The sequence below is a fragment of the Perognathus longimembris genome, chromosome 14 (assembly GCF_023159225.1).
Source record: "Perognathus longimembris pacificus isolate PPM17 chromosome 14, ASM2315922v1, whole genome shotgun sequence".
In the NCBI taxonomy this organism is placed as follows: Eukaryota; Metazoa; Chordata; class Mammalia; order Rodentia; family Heteromyidae; genus Perognathus; species Perognathus longimembris.
This window is the reverse complement of record NC_063174.1, coordinates 41,809,276-41,827,156: the sequence shown is the minus strand read 5'-3', so window position 1 is coordinate 41,827,156 and position 17,881 is coordinate 41,809,276. Positions and strand designations below refer to the sequence as shown.

At 40.1% G+C, this 17,881-nt stretch overlaps 1 protein-coding gene and 1 non-coding gene across 2 annotated transcripts in view; one reads left to right on the top strand and one right to left on the bottom strand.

Annotated features, from left to right (window-relative positions):
• Tmed10 (transmembrane p24 trafficking protein 10) overlaps positions 1–16,125 on the top strand; it is a 34,673-nt gene extending 18,548 nt beyond the window's left edge. Inside the window, exons 2-5 of the mRNA XM_048362312.1 lie at positions 927–1,038; positions 3,770–3,843; positions 14,458–14,584; positions 15,350–16,125. Coding sequence (XP_048218269.1) covers positions 927–1,038; positions 3,770–3,843; positions 14,458–14,584; positions 15,350–15,471 — 435 coding nt within the window. The 3' untranslated portion in view covers positions 15,472–16,125. The remainder of the gene's footprint in view (positions 1–926; positions 1,039–3,769; positions 3,844–14,457; positions 14,585–15,349) is intronic.
• Positions 2,717–2,817, bottom strand: LOC125363712. Its single transcript, XR_007213304.1, has one exon. It is a non-coding gene; the product is annotated as a small nucleolar RNA U13 (small nucleolar RNA).
• Positions 16,126–17,881: the final 1,756 nt, after the last annotated feature.

Below are 17,881 nucleotides of genomic sequence, written 5' to 3'. Positions count from 1 at the left end.
GTTGCGCAGAAAAGCTCAGGGATAGTGCTCAGGCCTGGAGTTTAAACCCAGGACAGGCACAAAAAGAAAAAAATATCAGGTCATACCCATGTTTTATATGTGGCATTCACTTAAAATTCTGTGCCCCTTCGTATGTCCTAATAGTCCATTCTTTAGAAATGGAGCTGTTTAAGTTTAAAGAACTGAAGCTGAGAAAAATCTACAAGGAAGGAATGATAATTTGGAAGCCAAAGATAGATTTTTTAGGACACCTCCCCCCATACCCCCTTGCTTCCACTCTATGTGCCATTGATGTAACTAATGTGAAGTTTATGGAAATAGACCTGCCGTAGAGATGGTCTTCTCCCCCTCTCCCCCCAGCCAATCCTGGGGCTTGAACTCAGGGTCTGAGCACTATCCCTTGCTTTTTTTTCTTCTCAAGGCTAGCCTTCTACCTCTTGAGCCACAGACCACTTCCAGCCTTTTCTGTTTATGTGGAGTTGAGGAATCAACCCAGGGCTATGTGCATGCTAGGCAAGCACTCTACCACTAAGACACATTCCGAGCCCAGAGATGGTCTTCTGTAAGCATGTTTCCTTCCGCCCCCGCCCCCCCCCCGCCCCCCCCCTTACTATCAGCGATCTAAGTCCTTCTCTATCCCTAGTCTTGCTCCAATAAATACAAGTAATTGGGTAGATCATTGGCCTGATATTTGTTGCTGTGGTAAGGTATCCTGTAACAGCAATAGGTAGGTTGTTTGAATGAGTGAAATTTATTATTTGGGTTTTATTTTATTTTCCAATCCCGTTCCTATCCTTGGGGATGGCCGGAACATACTTATCCTGCAGAGAGCTGTTGACTTTTTTAATCACTAAAACTTTCAGTTTCTGCAAATAACCTTCCTCAGTGTTACTTGCTGACTATACTTACTTACTTTTTCATTTTAGATCACAGATTCTGCTGGCCATATTCTGTACTCCAAGGAAGATGCATCTAAGGGAAAGTTTGCCTTTACTACTGAAGATTATGATATGTTTGAAGTGTGTTTTGAGAGCAAGGGTAAGAAATCAGAATGTTTGTATGGATTAAGCATCTTCTCTAACTCTAGTGCTTCCTACTATAGTCAGGTATAGTTTCAATTTGTATTTTTATGTATTCTCGTATAGAGACCTGATACCTTGTAGCTTCAGAGCATTTCTCAAAAGTTTGTGTAGGTGAAATAAGATGGAGCAAGAATGACAGCTTAGAGCACAGGGTTTTTAGAACAATGAAAATATTTTGTATGACACTGTAATGGTAGATATGTTTCTCTAACCTCAAATTTGGGGTATACACCAAGAAGGAACCTAATGTAAACAGTGGGATTGGGGGAATAATGATGTGTTTCATCATTTGTAACACTCACGGCACTGGTAGCAGATGTTGACAAAAGGAGAAGTAATGCATGTGTAGGGATAAGGAAAAAGAGGAAATCGATCCTCTCTTCTTTTTTTTTTTGCAAGTCCTGGGCCTTGGACTCAGGGCCTGAGCACTGTCCCTGGCTTGCTTTTTGCTCAAGGCTAGCACTCTGCCACTTGAGCCACAGCGCCTCTTCTGGCCGTTTTCTATATACGTGGTGCTGGGGAATCGAACCCAGGGCTTCATGTATACGAGGCAAGCTCTCTTGCCACTAGGCCATATTCCCAGCCCGATCCTCTCAGTTTTGTTGTGTACCTAAAACTACTCTAATAAAATAAAAAGATAATCTCTTTGCCAGGCAAATTCATAAAGAGATATTACTGGAATGGTTTTAATGATGTCAGCTGAGAGTATGAGCTGACTGTTCTATACAAGAGACTGTATAGTTTAGACTCAGACCAGCCAGCGCTCTGTCGCTTAGTGGTTTCATTTGGGCTTGAAAAATGCTGAAACTGGGCCTTTAACAAACAGGGAGACAGAGGACTCTTAGATCATAAATGGTCACTTGAACAGAGTAGGGGGTGGGAACTACTAGCTTCTCAATCATACACCCCTCCATATTGGGGTTTGAATTCAGGGCCTTGGCCTTGTGCTTACTAGGATGGTGCCTTTACCATTTGTTATACCTCCAAGTCCTCACACTTTGTACATGAGGAAGGAAAGAAAAAGCTTTTATCTTCTGTGGGTTATATCATAGTCAGGATTGTCCATCTTGATTTGAAGAAGACTGCTGTGGGTACTTGGTTTTGTTTGAAGGCTTGTGGAGGTCTGAGAGTATAGGTAAGTTGTGCAGGGTCTAGCATGCATGAGGAAATTGCAGCTCAACAGGTATCTGAAATACCTATACTCTTTTCCTTTCTCCTGCCTGATGACTTAAGATTAGATTTCCCTTTATCAAGGTAAATTAAGTCAATTTTTCTAATATGAATACTACATTATTGGCACTATTGTTTCAAATTGACACTTCTATGAAACATCCCTAAGAATTGTACTCTCTCTCTCTTTTTTTTTTGGCTGGTCCTGGGGCTTGTATTCAGGGCTTGGGCTCTGTCCCTGAGCTTCTTTTTGTGCTCAAGGCAAGTGTTCTACCATTTGTGCCACAGTGCTACTTCAGGCTTTGAGTCGTATTGAGTAGTTTATTGGAGATACAAATCTCACAGATTTTATGCCTGGGCTGGCTATGAACAGCAATCCTCAGATCTCAGTCTCCTGAGTAGCTACGACTACAGGTGTGAGCCACCGGCACCTTTTAAGAATTGTACCTTTTTTTTTTTTTTAACATCAAACAGATAACTAGGTCTATGTTGTAACAAGGACTGAGGGTGGCACATGTCATGCAAGCCCATGAAAACCCTCTAGCATATTGAGCTGGAAAAGGATCTGCGAATTGTACTCTTACTGTGAACTTATTTTTTAATTTTTTTTCTTAAACTTTTAAAAGATGTTAGTGGGAATAACCCTTTTAACATTTTAATCACACATTGATAAGAATGTTTGAATTAATGTGGAATAATAGCTAAAATCTGTATTTTCTTTACTCTTTTTTTTTTGCCAGTCCTGGGCCTTGGACTCAGGGCCTGAGCACTGTCCCTGGCTTCTTTTTGCTCAAGGCTAGCACTCTGCCACTTGAGCCATAGCGCCACTTCTAGCCATTTTCTATATATGTGGTGCTGGGGAATCAAACCCAGGGCTTCATGTATACAAGGCAAGCACTCTTGCTAGTAGGCCATATTCCCAGCCCTCCTCTCTTCTTGAGCCAAGGTCTTACTATGTAGTGTAGGCTGGCCTCAAAGTCATGTTCCTGCTGCTCTGCCTCCAGAGTGCTAAGATCTCAAGAAACCTGTTTGCAATTCTGAAGATTCTATTAAGTAAATGCAAACTTTGCAGATACTCAAATTTGAGTGATTCAATGACATTCAGATTTTCAGATTTTTTTCAGAATTTGACGGCATTCTTTTCAGATGTGGAAATGTGTATTTTCAACGTATATTTGTGTCCACTATTGATCTGTGTGACAGTTTCAGTGCAGTAAGCCCATGTGTTTTCTCCTGTTCTAGTCCTCTGTAGCACCAGTTGCAGTATCTTGTGTGCCTGCTCAAGAGTTGTCTGCCAGCAGTGTGTTCTTGCTTTCCCGCACCCACACAGATAGAGGCATTGTCTGGAATGTTTGTGATTTCAGTCTGAGCCAGGAATTTTCTGCTGCTGAGTAGGGGGAGGAGTTGTAGCTTTTTCCCTTTATTGAGAAGATAGGGTTTGGAAGAGGGAGGGTAGGCGGGTGATTTCCCGGAATTTTAAGTATTCTGTACAATGAATCTTTTGATTTCTTTCTCAGGAACAGGGCGGATACCTGACCAACTCGTGATCTTAGATATGAAGCATGGAGTGGAGGCAAAAAATTATGAAGAGGTATGTGCTGCTTTTACATCCAGAGGTGGCAGTCTTGTGCTAGTGTATGAAGCTTATGTGACCTAATAAGGTCAGCAGGCTAGTCTTTGCCCAGAAGGCTATGGCTTTCTCAGCAATAGTGATAGCCAGCTGTGATCTTAGTGACACAAAAAGCTGTATTAACAGGCTTGAACAGTAATTCTGGCTATGCTCAGAACAAGTCTCAGTATAAGCACTCATGCATATGCCATTAGATCTTATGGGTGCTGAGCCCAGATAGTCATGGCTACTTTTTTTTTTTTTTTTTGGTGCTGCTCATGGGGCTTAAACTCAGCCTGGGCACTTCAAGGCTAGCACTCTACCACTTGAGCCATAGCTCCACTTTTGGCTTTTTTGGGGTGGGGGAGGGGAGAGTTAATTAGAAAGTCTCATGGACTTTCTAGCCTTGACTGGCTTTGAATCTTGATCCTCAGATCTCACTCCTCCTGAGCTACAATTTCTTTCTCTCTCTCTCTCTTTCTCTCCCTCCCTCCCTCTCTCTCTCTTTCTCAATCTCTCTCTCTTTCTCAATCTCTCTCTCTCTCTCGCCCTGGGGCTTGAACTCAGGGCCTGAGCCCTGTCCCAGCCCTGAGCTACAGTTTCTAAAAGCTAAAGTCTACTGGCATGTTAGTAATATCCAAAGTAAAGAGGAATGCTTTGGGGCTGGGAATGTGGCTCAGTGGTAGAATGCTTGCCTAGTATTCATGAAGCCCTAGGTTTAATCCCTAAGTACCACATAAACAGAAAATGCTGGAAGTGGTGCTGTGGCTCAAGTGGTAGAGTACTAGCCTTGAGCACAAAGAGGCTCAGGGATAGCCCCTGAGTTCAAACCCAATGACTGGCAAAAAAAAAAAAAAAAAAAAAATGAGTACTTTGTTTTTAGTTCCTGAGGTTTCTTTCCTCAGAACCAACAGCTTAGGGAGATACAAGGTTTTCCTGTAGGTCATGGATTCAGCCCTGTTTAAAGTTAAGCAATAATACTGCCTTTGAGAAGTGTTGATAATCAAAAATACCTTGTATCAAAATAGTTCATTTGCATTATGATAATATAATGAAACCTATTAGAGTTAAGAAGGTGTAGTGGAGTTGATCAGGATTCATTGTATGTATGTGGCAATGTTTCAGTGAAACTACCCTTCATACGATTAATATATGCTAATAAAAATGCCATTTAAAGTAATTCCAGACTTTGTAAGATGAAGACACAAACCCTATTAGAGATGAGAAATAGTGATGATGAATAGAGAGATGAGAGACAGTGATGATGAATAGAAATTTGATATTGACTAAGAACTATTATAGAGTAATAATAACTGGTATCTGAGTGACTGATGTAGAAGTGTGCTTGGGACAAGAGGAAACCCTTTTTTTGACTAGTTGAGAGGCAAAAAAATGGCTCATCAAGTGAATATCTTTTAATAACTACAAGAACAATTTAAAACGAGACTTGATGCTTACAGAAAGATAATAAATAGGTTGTTTTTTATTCCACCAAATAGTCCTTGAGATTATGAAGGAGAAGTGAGGTATCGGGAATGTTATATCTTTTGTAAGGTGTAAACTAAATAAATAAAGGAAGCTTAAGTGATTGAAGACGATTTTCTAAGAATGGTAGAATAGGAGAAATTGCTGTCTTTGGTCAGGACTTTGGAAGAAGATTTCAAGTGTTTGGTTATTCTACTACAGGAAGTAGCCTTACATTATAACTTTTTGGGTCTTTTCTCTCTTTCATTTTCCTTGTTCAGGAGGTCAGTTGAATGAAACTTGATATGAGTTAATTGGAATCAGTAAATAGGAGCAAGTGGTACAGTACTGAGTAGATGATAATTCCTGGTAGAGATTTTAAATGGCTTCCTTTTCTAGGCTAATTTAATTAAGAGAAATCAAGTAAGAGAGGCTCTTAATTTGGTAAACAAAAGAATAAATTGAAAAATCTTTTAAAATCTTGATGACTGAAGACTCTTAGTTATTTAAGTAATGTATGTTAAAATGCTGTCGTACAATAAAGTACCAAGAAAAAATACAGTTAATGAGGTGCAAGAATAGGTAAAATTATTTTCTGTGTGGTTACTGCTGCTCTTCCCATCTATGAACCATCTCTAAACAAGTGCCCAGAGCATATCACAACTCATATAAATAGGCAATCATTGCCTTCTACTATATGAATTTCACCTGTTGTAAACATTCTTCAACCTAGCAGCTATCTTTAAGGCTTATATATTAAATAGTAGAGCACATGATGCACTATTAAACTTGAGACCTACCTGTACCATTCAAAACTTTTGGCATCATGGTTGCTTTGCATAAAGAATGATGTGGACATCACTGTCATATCACATTTTAGTCAAGTACTCTGCTACTGAAATAAAATACATCCTGCTTCATTTAACATTTTCAAACCTCTATACCTCCCAGAATTTCTCTAATCTTTGGGCTTACTGGGAAAGGCTATATATTTTTTTTGACCTTATGCTTCACCCATAGGGGAATCCCTAATAGAAAGGAAACTACATCGCTTCCTTTGCCTGCTTCCTGCTTTGGCTGTCTGGCACGTCCTCAGCTTTTCTTTATGCACATGGTTACAACACAGATTTGAGGTTCTGCTTCCTAACCAAGAGTTTGTCTCCACTGCTGTTTAATGTCCCGTCCTTCCAGTCTCTAGCAGCAGACCAGATTGAGGCAGAGAAGTTGGGCCAAAGAACAGCTTTTTTTCCTCAATCTATGACTAGGCTTTCTTTAACCTTGCTTAGAAATAGCTGTAAATTGTCCCTGAGCCTCTGACAAAAACATGGATAATGGAAATGTTTTCTTCACTGATTAAGAGCCAGAGTGCACTAAGCTAATATGTAGTATTTGAGGCACTTGATTTTAGGCCCTTAAGATAATGGAAAGCCTTTATCCCCAAAGCATTAGGACACTTTGGCATTACTACTCCAGAAGGCAGCACATGAATTTTCTTCACATCCACACATCTGTTCCTCATATATGTGAGTTGTAGTCCTCAAATCCTTGCATACTCCTATAAAATTCAGTAACAGTCAGTGTATTTGATGTTGTTGAATCAGGGTCTCACTGTGTACTCCAACTGGCTTGTAACTCTGTAGTCTAGGTTGGCCTTGAACTCCAGTTCTCCTTCCTTAGCCTCCCAAGTGTTGGGATTACAGGTATTGGCAACCATGCCCAATATAATCAGTGTCTTAATAGCTAGACACAGTACCACAGTATCTAGCTAAAACGTTATGGAGATTTAATTAGTGCATATGAAATATTAACAAAATACGAATATGAAATGATACTAGTTGGTAGATATTTTACATGTTATGAAGAAGCTTAAAATCTTGCCAGGTGCTGGTGGATCATGCTTATAATCCTGACTACCCAGGAGGCTGAGATCTGAAGTGCTTCAAAGCCAGCATAGGCAGGAAAGTCTGTGAGACTCTCATCTCCAATTAACGCTCCCAAAAGCTTGGGAGTGCAACGTGGCTCAAAGTGATAGAGCACTAGCCTTGAGCAAAAGTGCTCAGGGACAGTGTCCAGGCCCTGAGTTCAAGTCCCATCACACACACACACACACACACACACACACACACACACACACACACACACACACACATCTTGTAGCTTGAATTCTTAAAAGAGAAAGAATATTTATGTCCCCAGAAATAAACACTTTTGAGTCTCAGTGTTGTATTTTTAAGGACTTCTGACTACTGCCTTGTTCTTCCTCTACAGAATGGGAGGCATCTGTTAGATTCACTGTGTGATTCTAGCCATTTTTTCATGGGTGCCATTATACTGAGACTTGCTCAGTTTTTTCACTCATGAGTGATGCTTTATAATTTGAGCCATGCCTCCAGCTGTAGTAACTGTTTCCAGGGACTTAAATCTGATTGTGTAGTTGAGGGAAGGCAAGCAGTTACTTTCCCACAAAGAAGAGCACACATTCTCTAACTCCTAATTTCTGTATGTCCCTCAGGTTGTTCCAAGGGAATAAAGTTCTGTTTTGCCTATGGGTTCTATTAGTCTGCCATTTGCAAAACCATTGCCCTAGTTAGAGCCACAGCCAAAGACTTTTCTAAAAGCTGTATTCCTCTGAATGCCCTTAGGAGGAAGGAACTCTCTTTTCATGTACTAGATCCAGAATCCCTTTTTTGGCATACATTAAATGAAAAGACATAAATGAGGCATGTGACACATAGTCCACCCAATAGATTTGAGCTCCTTTCTCTTACCCATTCTGAAAACTACCAAGTAGCCATAAGTTAAGAAAAGTTTTTTCTAAATTTCATTTATCTCTAAGATTGAGAGTATTATCTAAGACTTATTTGGGCACCCTCTTGACCTTCTAAACTCCTGAATAGGCTTGTGACTCATATGTCATTCCCCCTTCCCCAGAGGCCACTAGATTTGTTCTTGGATGTTGCTTGACCCTCTTTACCTTGATGAATTTAGGCTAAATGTTTTTCACACTTATTGCTGTCTTTGAGTTTGTAAGATCTGTTATAGGGGGCAATGGAGGTAGAAAACTAATTGGACTGAATTTGGCCTTGTAGCAAGAAGCTTCTCTCATGAATCCTAATTCAAGAAAAAAAAATCTAGGGAATCTCAAGACGTTGATTCACACTCAGGTTTTAGGAAGGTTCTTGTTTTTGTTTTGAGAGTTAGCAACTCTCCTTGGTAGTTAAGTATAACCAAACTGTTTAGGTTCTCATCCTTACAGTGGCAGATCTGAACACAGTTTAGGAAGAGTTACTGATATGTGGTAGGCATTGTAGATGTACAGATGTAATTTCTAACTTTTTCAAGCATACCTATGAGAATTGCATTTACTACCTGTGAGAATGGTAGATATCTACTGTAGTAGAGAGCTTTCTCTAGGCAGTGGGTCTCATGTACCAGGTATTTAGGACTATGTAAGTTGTAAGTCATGTTAATTTCCTTAAGTTCAAGAGCTAAACTATAAGAGGGAAGGTTTAAAAAGTCAATACAGCCAGTTGCTGGTCACATCTGTCATCCTAGCCAGCCCAGGCAGGAAGGTCTGCAAGACTGATCTCCAGTTAACCACCAAAAAGTTAAAGTGGAGCTGTGGCTTAAGTGATAAGAATGCTAGCTTTGAGCACAAAAGCTCAGGGAGAGCACCCAGGTTCTGAGTTCAAGAGTGACACACACACACACACACAGACAAAACAGCTTGTGAATGTGACAGTGTGTGATTATTAATTGTGTGGTGCAGTCCAAGTACGTAGGGCTTTAGGGAAGAGGCTGCCAGTGAAGGATTTGGGTAGAGCTGAGAGTATGCTGTATGCTCTGGAAGTCAAGGATTCCGTTCTGGAATTTTTACAGCAGGACCTTTTTGAGGCTAAAGGTTTGATGACTGGGTAGGGGCTCAAGAGACTATATGGTACTACTAGTTTTGGTCTGCCACTCAAAAATTAAGCAACTTTAGTTTCCTCATTTGTAAAACAAAGTCTAGCTCCACCCTTTGAGTTAGTTCTTAAGGTACACATTCCTCAGGCAAGTACCACCCCCTAGTGGAGAACTTTGCCTTTATCAAGATAAAACACAGCATGCTTACTGCCATGAAAGAGAGAAGTAGACTAGAATACTGACCTGTCTTCAGGAAACATGTATAATCTGTCATTCTTGAAGATAATTTGAGCATTAAATCAAAGGTTTAGAAGAGCAGAACAACAGCCTGGGGATTTTGATACTGAAGTCTGTCTTTTAGGTAGTATGTGTGTATATACCATTCCCCTTCCCCCATCCTGGGGCTTGACCTCAAGGCCTTGAGCTCTTGTTTGGCTTTTTTACTTTTCTGCTTAAGGCTAGTGCTCTACCATTTGAGCTGTGTATAATTGCACTTCTAATTTCTTGGTGGTTAATTGGAGATAAGGGTCTCATAGACTTTTCTGCCCAGGGCTTCGAACCACGATCTTCAGGTCTCAGCCTCCTGAGTAGCTAAGATTACAGGCATGAACCACCAGTGCCTGGCTTGATTATTTAAGCTTTTTGTATGGCTGTAATATATTGAATATTGAGTTTGAGAATATTTACCAGGACTTATTTTACATTTTAACCTTGAAAAACTAGATGAATAACAGTAGGAAAGAAAGCTACAAAGTTTATGAGTCAAACTTTACTAGTCAGATAAACTAAAACTTAGCCCAGTCCTTCTGGCTTAGTTATTATAGCTTGTCTTGGGGTTTTTGTGTGTGTGTGTGTGTGTGTGTTTTGTGTGTGTATGTGTGTTAGAAAGGATCTGTTTTAGTGTAATAGGATAAAGTAGAAGGAGTTAAAGACCCAAAACGTGCTTCTTCTCAGTAGCCTTTATGCTTTTTAAAATATACTCTAATCCTTAGACAATACTTTCAGCTGGGTACTAGGGTGGAGATGTTATCTAGGCTTACTAGAGATCCAAGGATAGTTCCCTATCCTTTTACCCATTGTAAAGAGTGTACAATTTTTAACATCTGAAAGAAGGCTGATGTAGTTATTAGTCCCTTTATGTCTTCTATTCTCCTAACTTAACATCTAAAAGTAGATAAGTTGGGGAGAGAGAGCTAGGGTGTTTTGTTTCTTTTTGTTTTTATTTTCTGGTTCTAATGTCTGAATCTAGCTCTTCTGATATTTATTCATCTTAGTTTCCTATCTTCCTTAGCTATCCTGCTAAACAACTTTGGTCCCTTTTAATCTTAAAAGAGGTTCAGAGGGTCAGTGATCCATCTTTAGTAGCAATTTCTGAGCTGAAAGTGGTTTGCTGGCCTTACCTAGAAAAGGAATCAAAAAATTGTCTCCCTGTCTTACTTGGAATGTTAACAGAGGAAATTCAGTTGACAATAAATTCAGTTGACAGGCTGCCACAATCAAGACCAGAAGACTTCAATTTATTCTTTAACTTGTGAGATTCAAGTCTTGGTTTCAGACTTGCCAGTCTCTGTTACCAGATGATGGATACCAGATTCTCTCAGCTTCCCAGTTTCCATACAGAATCACTGGTCCTTGAAAACAACACATGAAAAGATGTCTTAAAATAAGGAGAGTCTCACAAGTTGGAAGTTTTAGCAAGAATTTAAGAACATATGTATGTGTTGCTTTTGCCACTAAAAAATACTGTAAAGATTAGGGTTTTTTTTGTTTTTTGTCTATAATCTACAGTTTAACCATCTTTATTAGTACTGGGCTTAATTCTGTCATGCTTTTTGGGTTTTAGGCTTTAGCTGGTTTCACTTCCAGTTCCTTTTAAGTTTCTATTTAGAGAGCCTGAAATAATTGATGTCTAAGAAGTTTCAGGCCAATGCCTTCCTACTATCTCATTCAGAAGGCTTTGGAGGGCGAAGTATAGAGGAAAGAAAACAATAAACAGACTAAAGTTCAGCTTGTGTATTATCTCTTGTATTGATATGTTTTTCCTGGCGAATTTTTCCCCCCTGCATCTTACATGAAATCAAACAACTATATGCACTAGGTTTGTGTCAAACCTAGCATTTGGAGATTTTGCTTAGTAAATAACCACTGGTTAAATATTAGGCCAACACAAGCTGTTCTGTAGCTGCCATATTATTAACTCTGTGCAACATTTTACAAATGTAAGATAATGTGCATCCAATGAAAAGAAAGGCTTAGGTGTTTATTGTAAAATGTAGTGTATATTGCAAATTCATTACCATGTTTTTATGTACATTAAATATCAAACTCAGTTTTTTATTGCTGTGTTTTGCTTTAGTTCTGGTACTGTAGCTTGAACTCAGAGCCTTGGGTGCTGTCACTGAGTTGTTTTGTTTTATTTTATTTTGTTTTTATAAGACTAGTGTTCTACCACTTGAGCCAGAGCTTCACTTCAGCTCTTTGGTGGTTAATTAGAAATAAGTTTCGGGCTGGCTTCAAACTGCGATCCTCAGACCTTAGCCTCCTGACTAACAGGGATTACTGGCATGTGCCATTGGTGCCAGACTTAAGTATAAACTAACTCACTCTCTCTTTCTCTCTTTCTCTCTCTCGCTCTCTTGCTCTCTTTTTCTTTCTTTTTGCCAGTTTGAGGGCTTTTTTGTTTTGTTTTTGTTGCCAGTCTGGGGCATGGACTCAGGGCCTGAGCACTGTCCCTGGCTTCTTTTTGCTCAAGGCTAGCACTCTACCTCTTGAGCCACAGCACCACTTTTTGCTTTTTTCTATATATGTGGTGCTGAGGAGTCGAACCCAGGGCTTCATGTATTCGAGGCAAGCACTTTACCACTAGGCCATATTCCCAGCCCCTAGTCTGAGGGCTTGAACACAAGGCCTGGGCACTATCCCTGAGCTTCTTTCTACCACTTAAGCCACAGTGACACTTCTGGCTTTTTCTGTGTATGTGGTATTGAGGAATTGAACCTAGGGCTTCATGCATGCTTGGCAAGCACTATAACACTAAGCCATATTCCCAGTGATCATTATTGGTTTTTGAGATAGTCTCCTCCCTCTCCTCACTGTTGTGCCAAGTCGCAAGACCACCCCCAAGAAGACCACCGAGATTCAGACACTCCGAAATGCAAAAGCAAGGCAAGGCTTTATTTAACGAGCTGCCAACTCGGGCCTCGTCCTACCCACCGACACAGCGGAGGTTAGGAGGGAGCCCCGAGCTGTGTTTACACAGGGCTTATAAAGGCAAAGAACAAGGTTACAACAATCAGCTGTGCAAGCAAGATTAGAACACAGGTACAAATCTGATTGGCTCAGGGTTCGATTCTAAAATGGGGTTCACGTGGTGGGGCCTGACTTCAAAGTCTGGCACCTCACTCACCTTTTCTTTTGTGCTAATCCTGGGACTTGAACTTGGGGCCTGGGCATTGTCATTAAGCTTTTTTGCTTAAAGCTAGCACTCTACCTCTTGAACCATAGCTCCACTTCTGACTTTTTGCTGATTAGTTGGTTGATTTTGCTGGTTAAGTCAACTGTGATGCTCAGATCTCAGCCTCTTGAATAGCTAGGATTATAGGCATGAGCCACTGGCACCAGGCAGTCTCCTTTTCTAGCCCAGGTCAGCCTCATCTATTCTCAGTCTTTCTGCTCTGCCTCCCAAGTGCAAGGATTGTCACCATGCCCAGCATAAAGAGGTTTAAATTTGTTTTTAAATCCCAATATAAAGAGTTTTGGGTTTCTTGGGGGTTTTTTGGCCAGTCCTGGGGCTTGGACTCAGAACTTGAGCACTGTCCCTGGGTTCTTTTTGCTTAAGGCTAGCATTCTCCCTCTTGAGCTACAGCTTCACTTCTGGCCTTTTCTGTTTATGTGGTGCTGAGGAACCAAACCCAGGGCTTCGTGCATGCTAGGCAAGCACTCTACCATTGAGCCACATTCCCATCCCCACAGAGATTTTAATTAAAAATACTTTTACACTAGCACTGGTGACTCATGCCTGTAATCCTAGCTTTTCAGGAGATCTGAGATTGCAGTTCCAAGCCATCCCAGGCGGGAAAGTCCCTGAGACTCTTATCTCTAATCAGGAAATCAGAAATGGTGCTGGGGCTCTGAGTGGTAGAGTACTAGCCTTGAGCAAAAGAACTCAGGGACAATGCCCAGGGCTCAAGTTGGGGGTGGGGTAGGGGTATTTTTAGAAAAGTCTTAAGATGGAAAGGTAGAAATTCAAATTGTAAACTAAGTGCTGTTGGCTCACTCTTCTTAGTTATCCTACCTACTCTGGAAGTGGGTATAAGAGCATTATGGTATTATGGTTCAAGACCAGCCCAGGCAAAACGTTTACTAGACCCCCTTCCCACATTTCCACCCAGAATTCTATAGCGTGCCCTTGTCATCCCCGTGCATAGAAAGCATACTTAGCAGATCAGAATCCAGGCCAACCCTGGGCAAAAGTGAGACCCTATCTCAAAAATAATGAAAGCATGATTTTACCAAACTCCTAGTCACTCTCTCATATTGTTATCTACATCACAACTGAAGGATCTCATCCCAGCATCTCATTCAAGTGATTTTGATCTTATTTTACTCAATATAATTGTAACATAGTTATAAATAAAAATGAACTTTTTTTAGGGCTGAGGCATTGAAAATGTCCTCATTTCAATAGGACTAGAATATGGTTAATAACTTACTGCCAAAATAAATTCATGTTTTTATCTTAAAAAGTAAAGCAGGGGGTAGGGGCTGGGAATGTGGCCTAGTGGTAGAGTGCTTACTTAGCATGCATGAAGCCCTGGGTTCAATTCCTCAGTACCACACAAACAGAAAAAGCCAGAAGTGGTGCTGTGGCTCAAGTGGTAGAGTGCTAGCCTTGAGCAAAAGAAGCTAGGGACAGTGCTCAGGCTGTGAGTTCAAGCCTCAGGACTGGCAGGAAAAAAAAAGGAAAGCAGGGCTGGAGGCATAGTTCAAGCAGCAGTGCACCTACCTGGTAGAGGCTCTGATTTCAAACACCAATGCAAAAAAAAAAAAAAAAAAAGCCAAATTGTTAAATGTGCTAGGATAACTGACAGGGAAGAAAGAATTTAAGTTTAGTAAACTTGTTTAAAAAAAAAAAAAAGACTCCTATGTTGCTTTGTGTTCTTTACCAGAGCAGTTTCTCCCCCTCCCCCCACCCCTCGAAAAAGAGTTCTTAATTCCTTTCTTTTCTAGATTGCAAAAGTGGAGAAACTCAAACCATTAGAGGTGGAACTCCGACGTCTCGAAGACCTTTCAGAATCTATCGTTAATGATTTTGCCTACATGAAGAAGCGGGAGGAGGAGATGCGTGACACCAATGGTGAGAGGAAGGCAACATGTTTCTCAATAAGTGAACCAGGAAGGAGACAAGTCCCCAAGTTTTAAATTCTGGTGTACCCTTTACTCAGTTTTGCAAAAGCAGGGTGTGGTGTCTGGAAAGAAAATTGCTTGCTTCAGTGTCATTGCTGTTGAAGAGTAGAACGCCTTGTTAGATTCTCATGAGGAATGATTTTTTTTTTTCCCTGTGATATACACTGACAATATTCTCTTTAAGTTAGGCCTATCTGGTTAGCAAATTGATAGCACTAATCTTGGTATGTTTTTATCTTTTGTTTTCAGTGCTGGGGATCACACCCAAAGCCCTGTGCATGCTAGGAAATCACTTTGCCACTGAGCTACATCCCTAGCTCTTGGTTTCTTGAGCTAATGTCTCTATGTAGCCAAGTCTGGCTTTGAACTAGCAGTTCTTTGCCTTCTCCTCCCAAGCCTTGGGATCACAGGCCTGCACCACTACACCCAGCTTTATTTATTTATTTATTTATTTTTACTGTTAACTATAAAGGTGATATACAGAGGGGTTACAGTTACATAAGTCAAGTAATGAGTACTTTTCTTTTTGGATAATGTCCATACCCAGCTATTAAAAAAAAAATCTGAAAACTAAAATTTTACTCTTAAAACTAGGGACAGGATAGAATTAATCAATTGCCTTTCTGGTCAGTAGAAGTTAATCATTTACTCTGTAGTTCGTATTAGCCATCTGATGAGGGTCACTTCATTACATTTCCAATGTTTTTGTTTTTAGAGTCAACAAACACTCGGGTCCTGTACTTCAGCATCTTTTCAATGTTCTGTCTCATCGGACTAGCTACCTGGCAGGTCTTCTACCTGCGTCGCTTCTTCAAGGCCAAGAAGTTAATTGAGTAATGAGGCCCAGTCTCCTCCCCACTTGTTTGTCAGTCAGCAGAACAGCACTGGAACATGTGTGGCCTAATCCAATGCCATCCTACCACTAGCATCATCAAGGCACAATGGAGCTTTCCTGCAAGAACTGATCTCTCTTTGTGTGGGAGGACATGGGGTACTACCTATACCCAAAAGTCAGTGAGGGACTTCCTTTTAACTTGGTAGGATTTGGACTGGTTCTGCAACAATAAGACTATTGTTATTATTAGAGTCATCTATGACAAAAAAGAAAAAAGAATAGAGGTAACCTAGATAATGCCAAAGCCTGCATTTGTCCTGGGTTTCCTCATGTGATCTGTTTGAACCATGTTTGCTTTCTTCTCCCACTTACACCCCAGCTTGGGCTTTCACTCTAGTTCTTTTACCAAGAAATGTATGACCATGTTGAACTTGTTTCATACTGATTGTCCTCCTTGGGTTTCCTTGTGAAAACATCCAGAACTTTCTCTTTGCCCTTAGGTGAAATGTTTACATAGCTTCTGGTGATAGCCTTTCAGAATTGTATGTCCCTAAAAGGGTTTCATGGATGTGACACCTCATAAAAAGTGAGCTTTGAACTGTAGATAAACCCTTAATGAAAATCTCATTTCATACTATTAAAATATTTGTGCTCAACTGCTTGAACTTTTTTCTTTTCTTGTATGTATTTCGTTCTGTGCAGTTTTATCATGTGTAGATTCATGTGACCATTACACAGTACAGTACAGTTCCATCACAGACCTTTCATGCTGTCCTTTTGTACCACAGTCACTCCCTTCCTTACCCAGTGACCTCAACCTCTGCTGTCTACCCTGTTCAAAAGTTCCTATAATTTTGTCATTTCCATGTGTCATGTAAATGGAATCAAACAGAGTGTATAACCTGTTGAGGTTGGATGCTTTTCAGACAGTATAATTCCTATCAAATCCATTGAAGTTCCATGTGTCCGTACTTTGTTCCTTTGCATGAAGGAGGGTGTTGTCTTTGAGCTTTGCTGCTCAAGGCTAGTGCTCTACCACTTTGAACCACAGCTCCACTTGAGGGTTTTTTGGTGATTGATTGGAGATAGAGTCCTATGGACTTTTCCTGCCCAGGCTAGCTTCAAACCACGATCCTCAGTTCTCAACCTGAATAGCTAGGATTATTTGGCTAATTTGTTCCTTTTTATTACTGAGTAATATTCCATAGTTATGAATATCCTACATATAGTTTGGCCATTTACCCACTGAAGGACATATGAGTTGTTTTGGGTTTTTGCCCTAATAAAACTTCTGTGAACATGAATTTTCATTTCTCTGAGATAAATGCCAAGACAGATGTGTTGTGTAGGAAGCACATCTCATTTTGTAAAAAACTTCCCTATTCCTTCTAGAATAATTGTAGTTTCACATTTCTACCAGCAGCATGTCACTGACCCAGTTCCTCCATATCCTCATTAGCACTTATTAATACTGTCTTAGCCTTTTGAATAGGTGAGCCTAATGTTACCATGATTTTAATTTGCATTTTCCTAACTGCTAATGATGGTTGAACATCTTTTGTGTGCTTGTTTGCCATCTGTACATCCTCTTCAATGAAATGTCTGTCCTTTGCCTATTTTCTGATTGGATCATTTTTTCTCTTTGCTATTAAGTTCTGAGGGTTTTTATGTATTCTAGTTACAAGTCCTCTATTATATATATGTTGCTTGAATTTTAACATCACAAAAAATAAGTATAATTTACCAATTTTTCTTGTAGGATCAATCCCTGATTTAATGTGTTTTATCTAGTCAAATGAAGTATAAAATGGAGATATAGGAAGGTCATGAAAAAAGTAAATACTTTGGCTAGGAATGTGGCTTAGTGGTAAGAGTGCTTGCCTAGCATGCATGAAGCACTGGGTTTGATTTCTTAGTACCACATAAACAGAAAAAGCCAGAAGTGGCGCTGTGGCTCAAGTGGTAGAGTGCTAGCCTTGAGCAAAAAAAGACAGTGCCCAGGCCCTGAGTTCAAGTCCCAGGGCTGGGGGGAAAAAAGAGAAATACTTGAAAATAAATGCATGTTATGAAATCAAAGCCAAGAATCACTTGTGGGAGTCTAGGGTGCTTAAAGGCCAATACTAGTGTACAAAAGAGAAATTATGGGGCCAAGGTTATGGCTCAGTGTTAGTTTTGCCTATCATGAACAGGCCCTAGGTTTGATCCCTAGCATCCTTCAACACACATACACTAAAAGTGAAAACAAATGATCATGTTCATAAACAGGAAAAATCCTAGCATTTATAATTCCTTTTTAGTCCTATTGACTGTTACAATTTATCTAGTTACAGTGGCAAGAATTACAAGATTTAGACCCATATATATGAATTTCACTAAAGAAATAGAATATTGAACTTGTCAGAGAACAGTGGA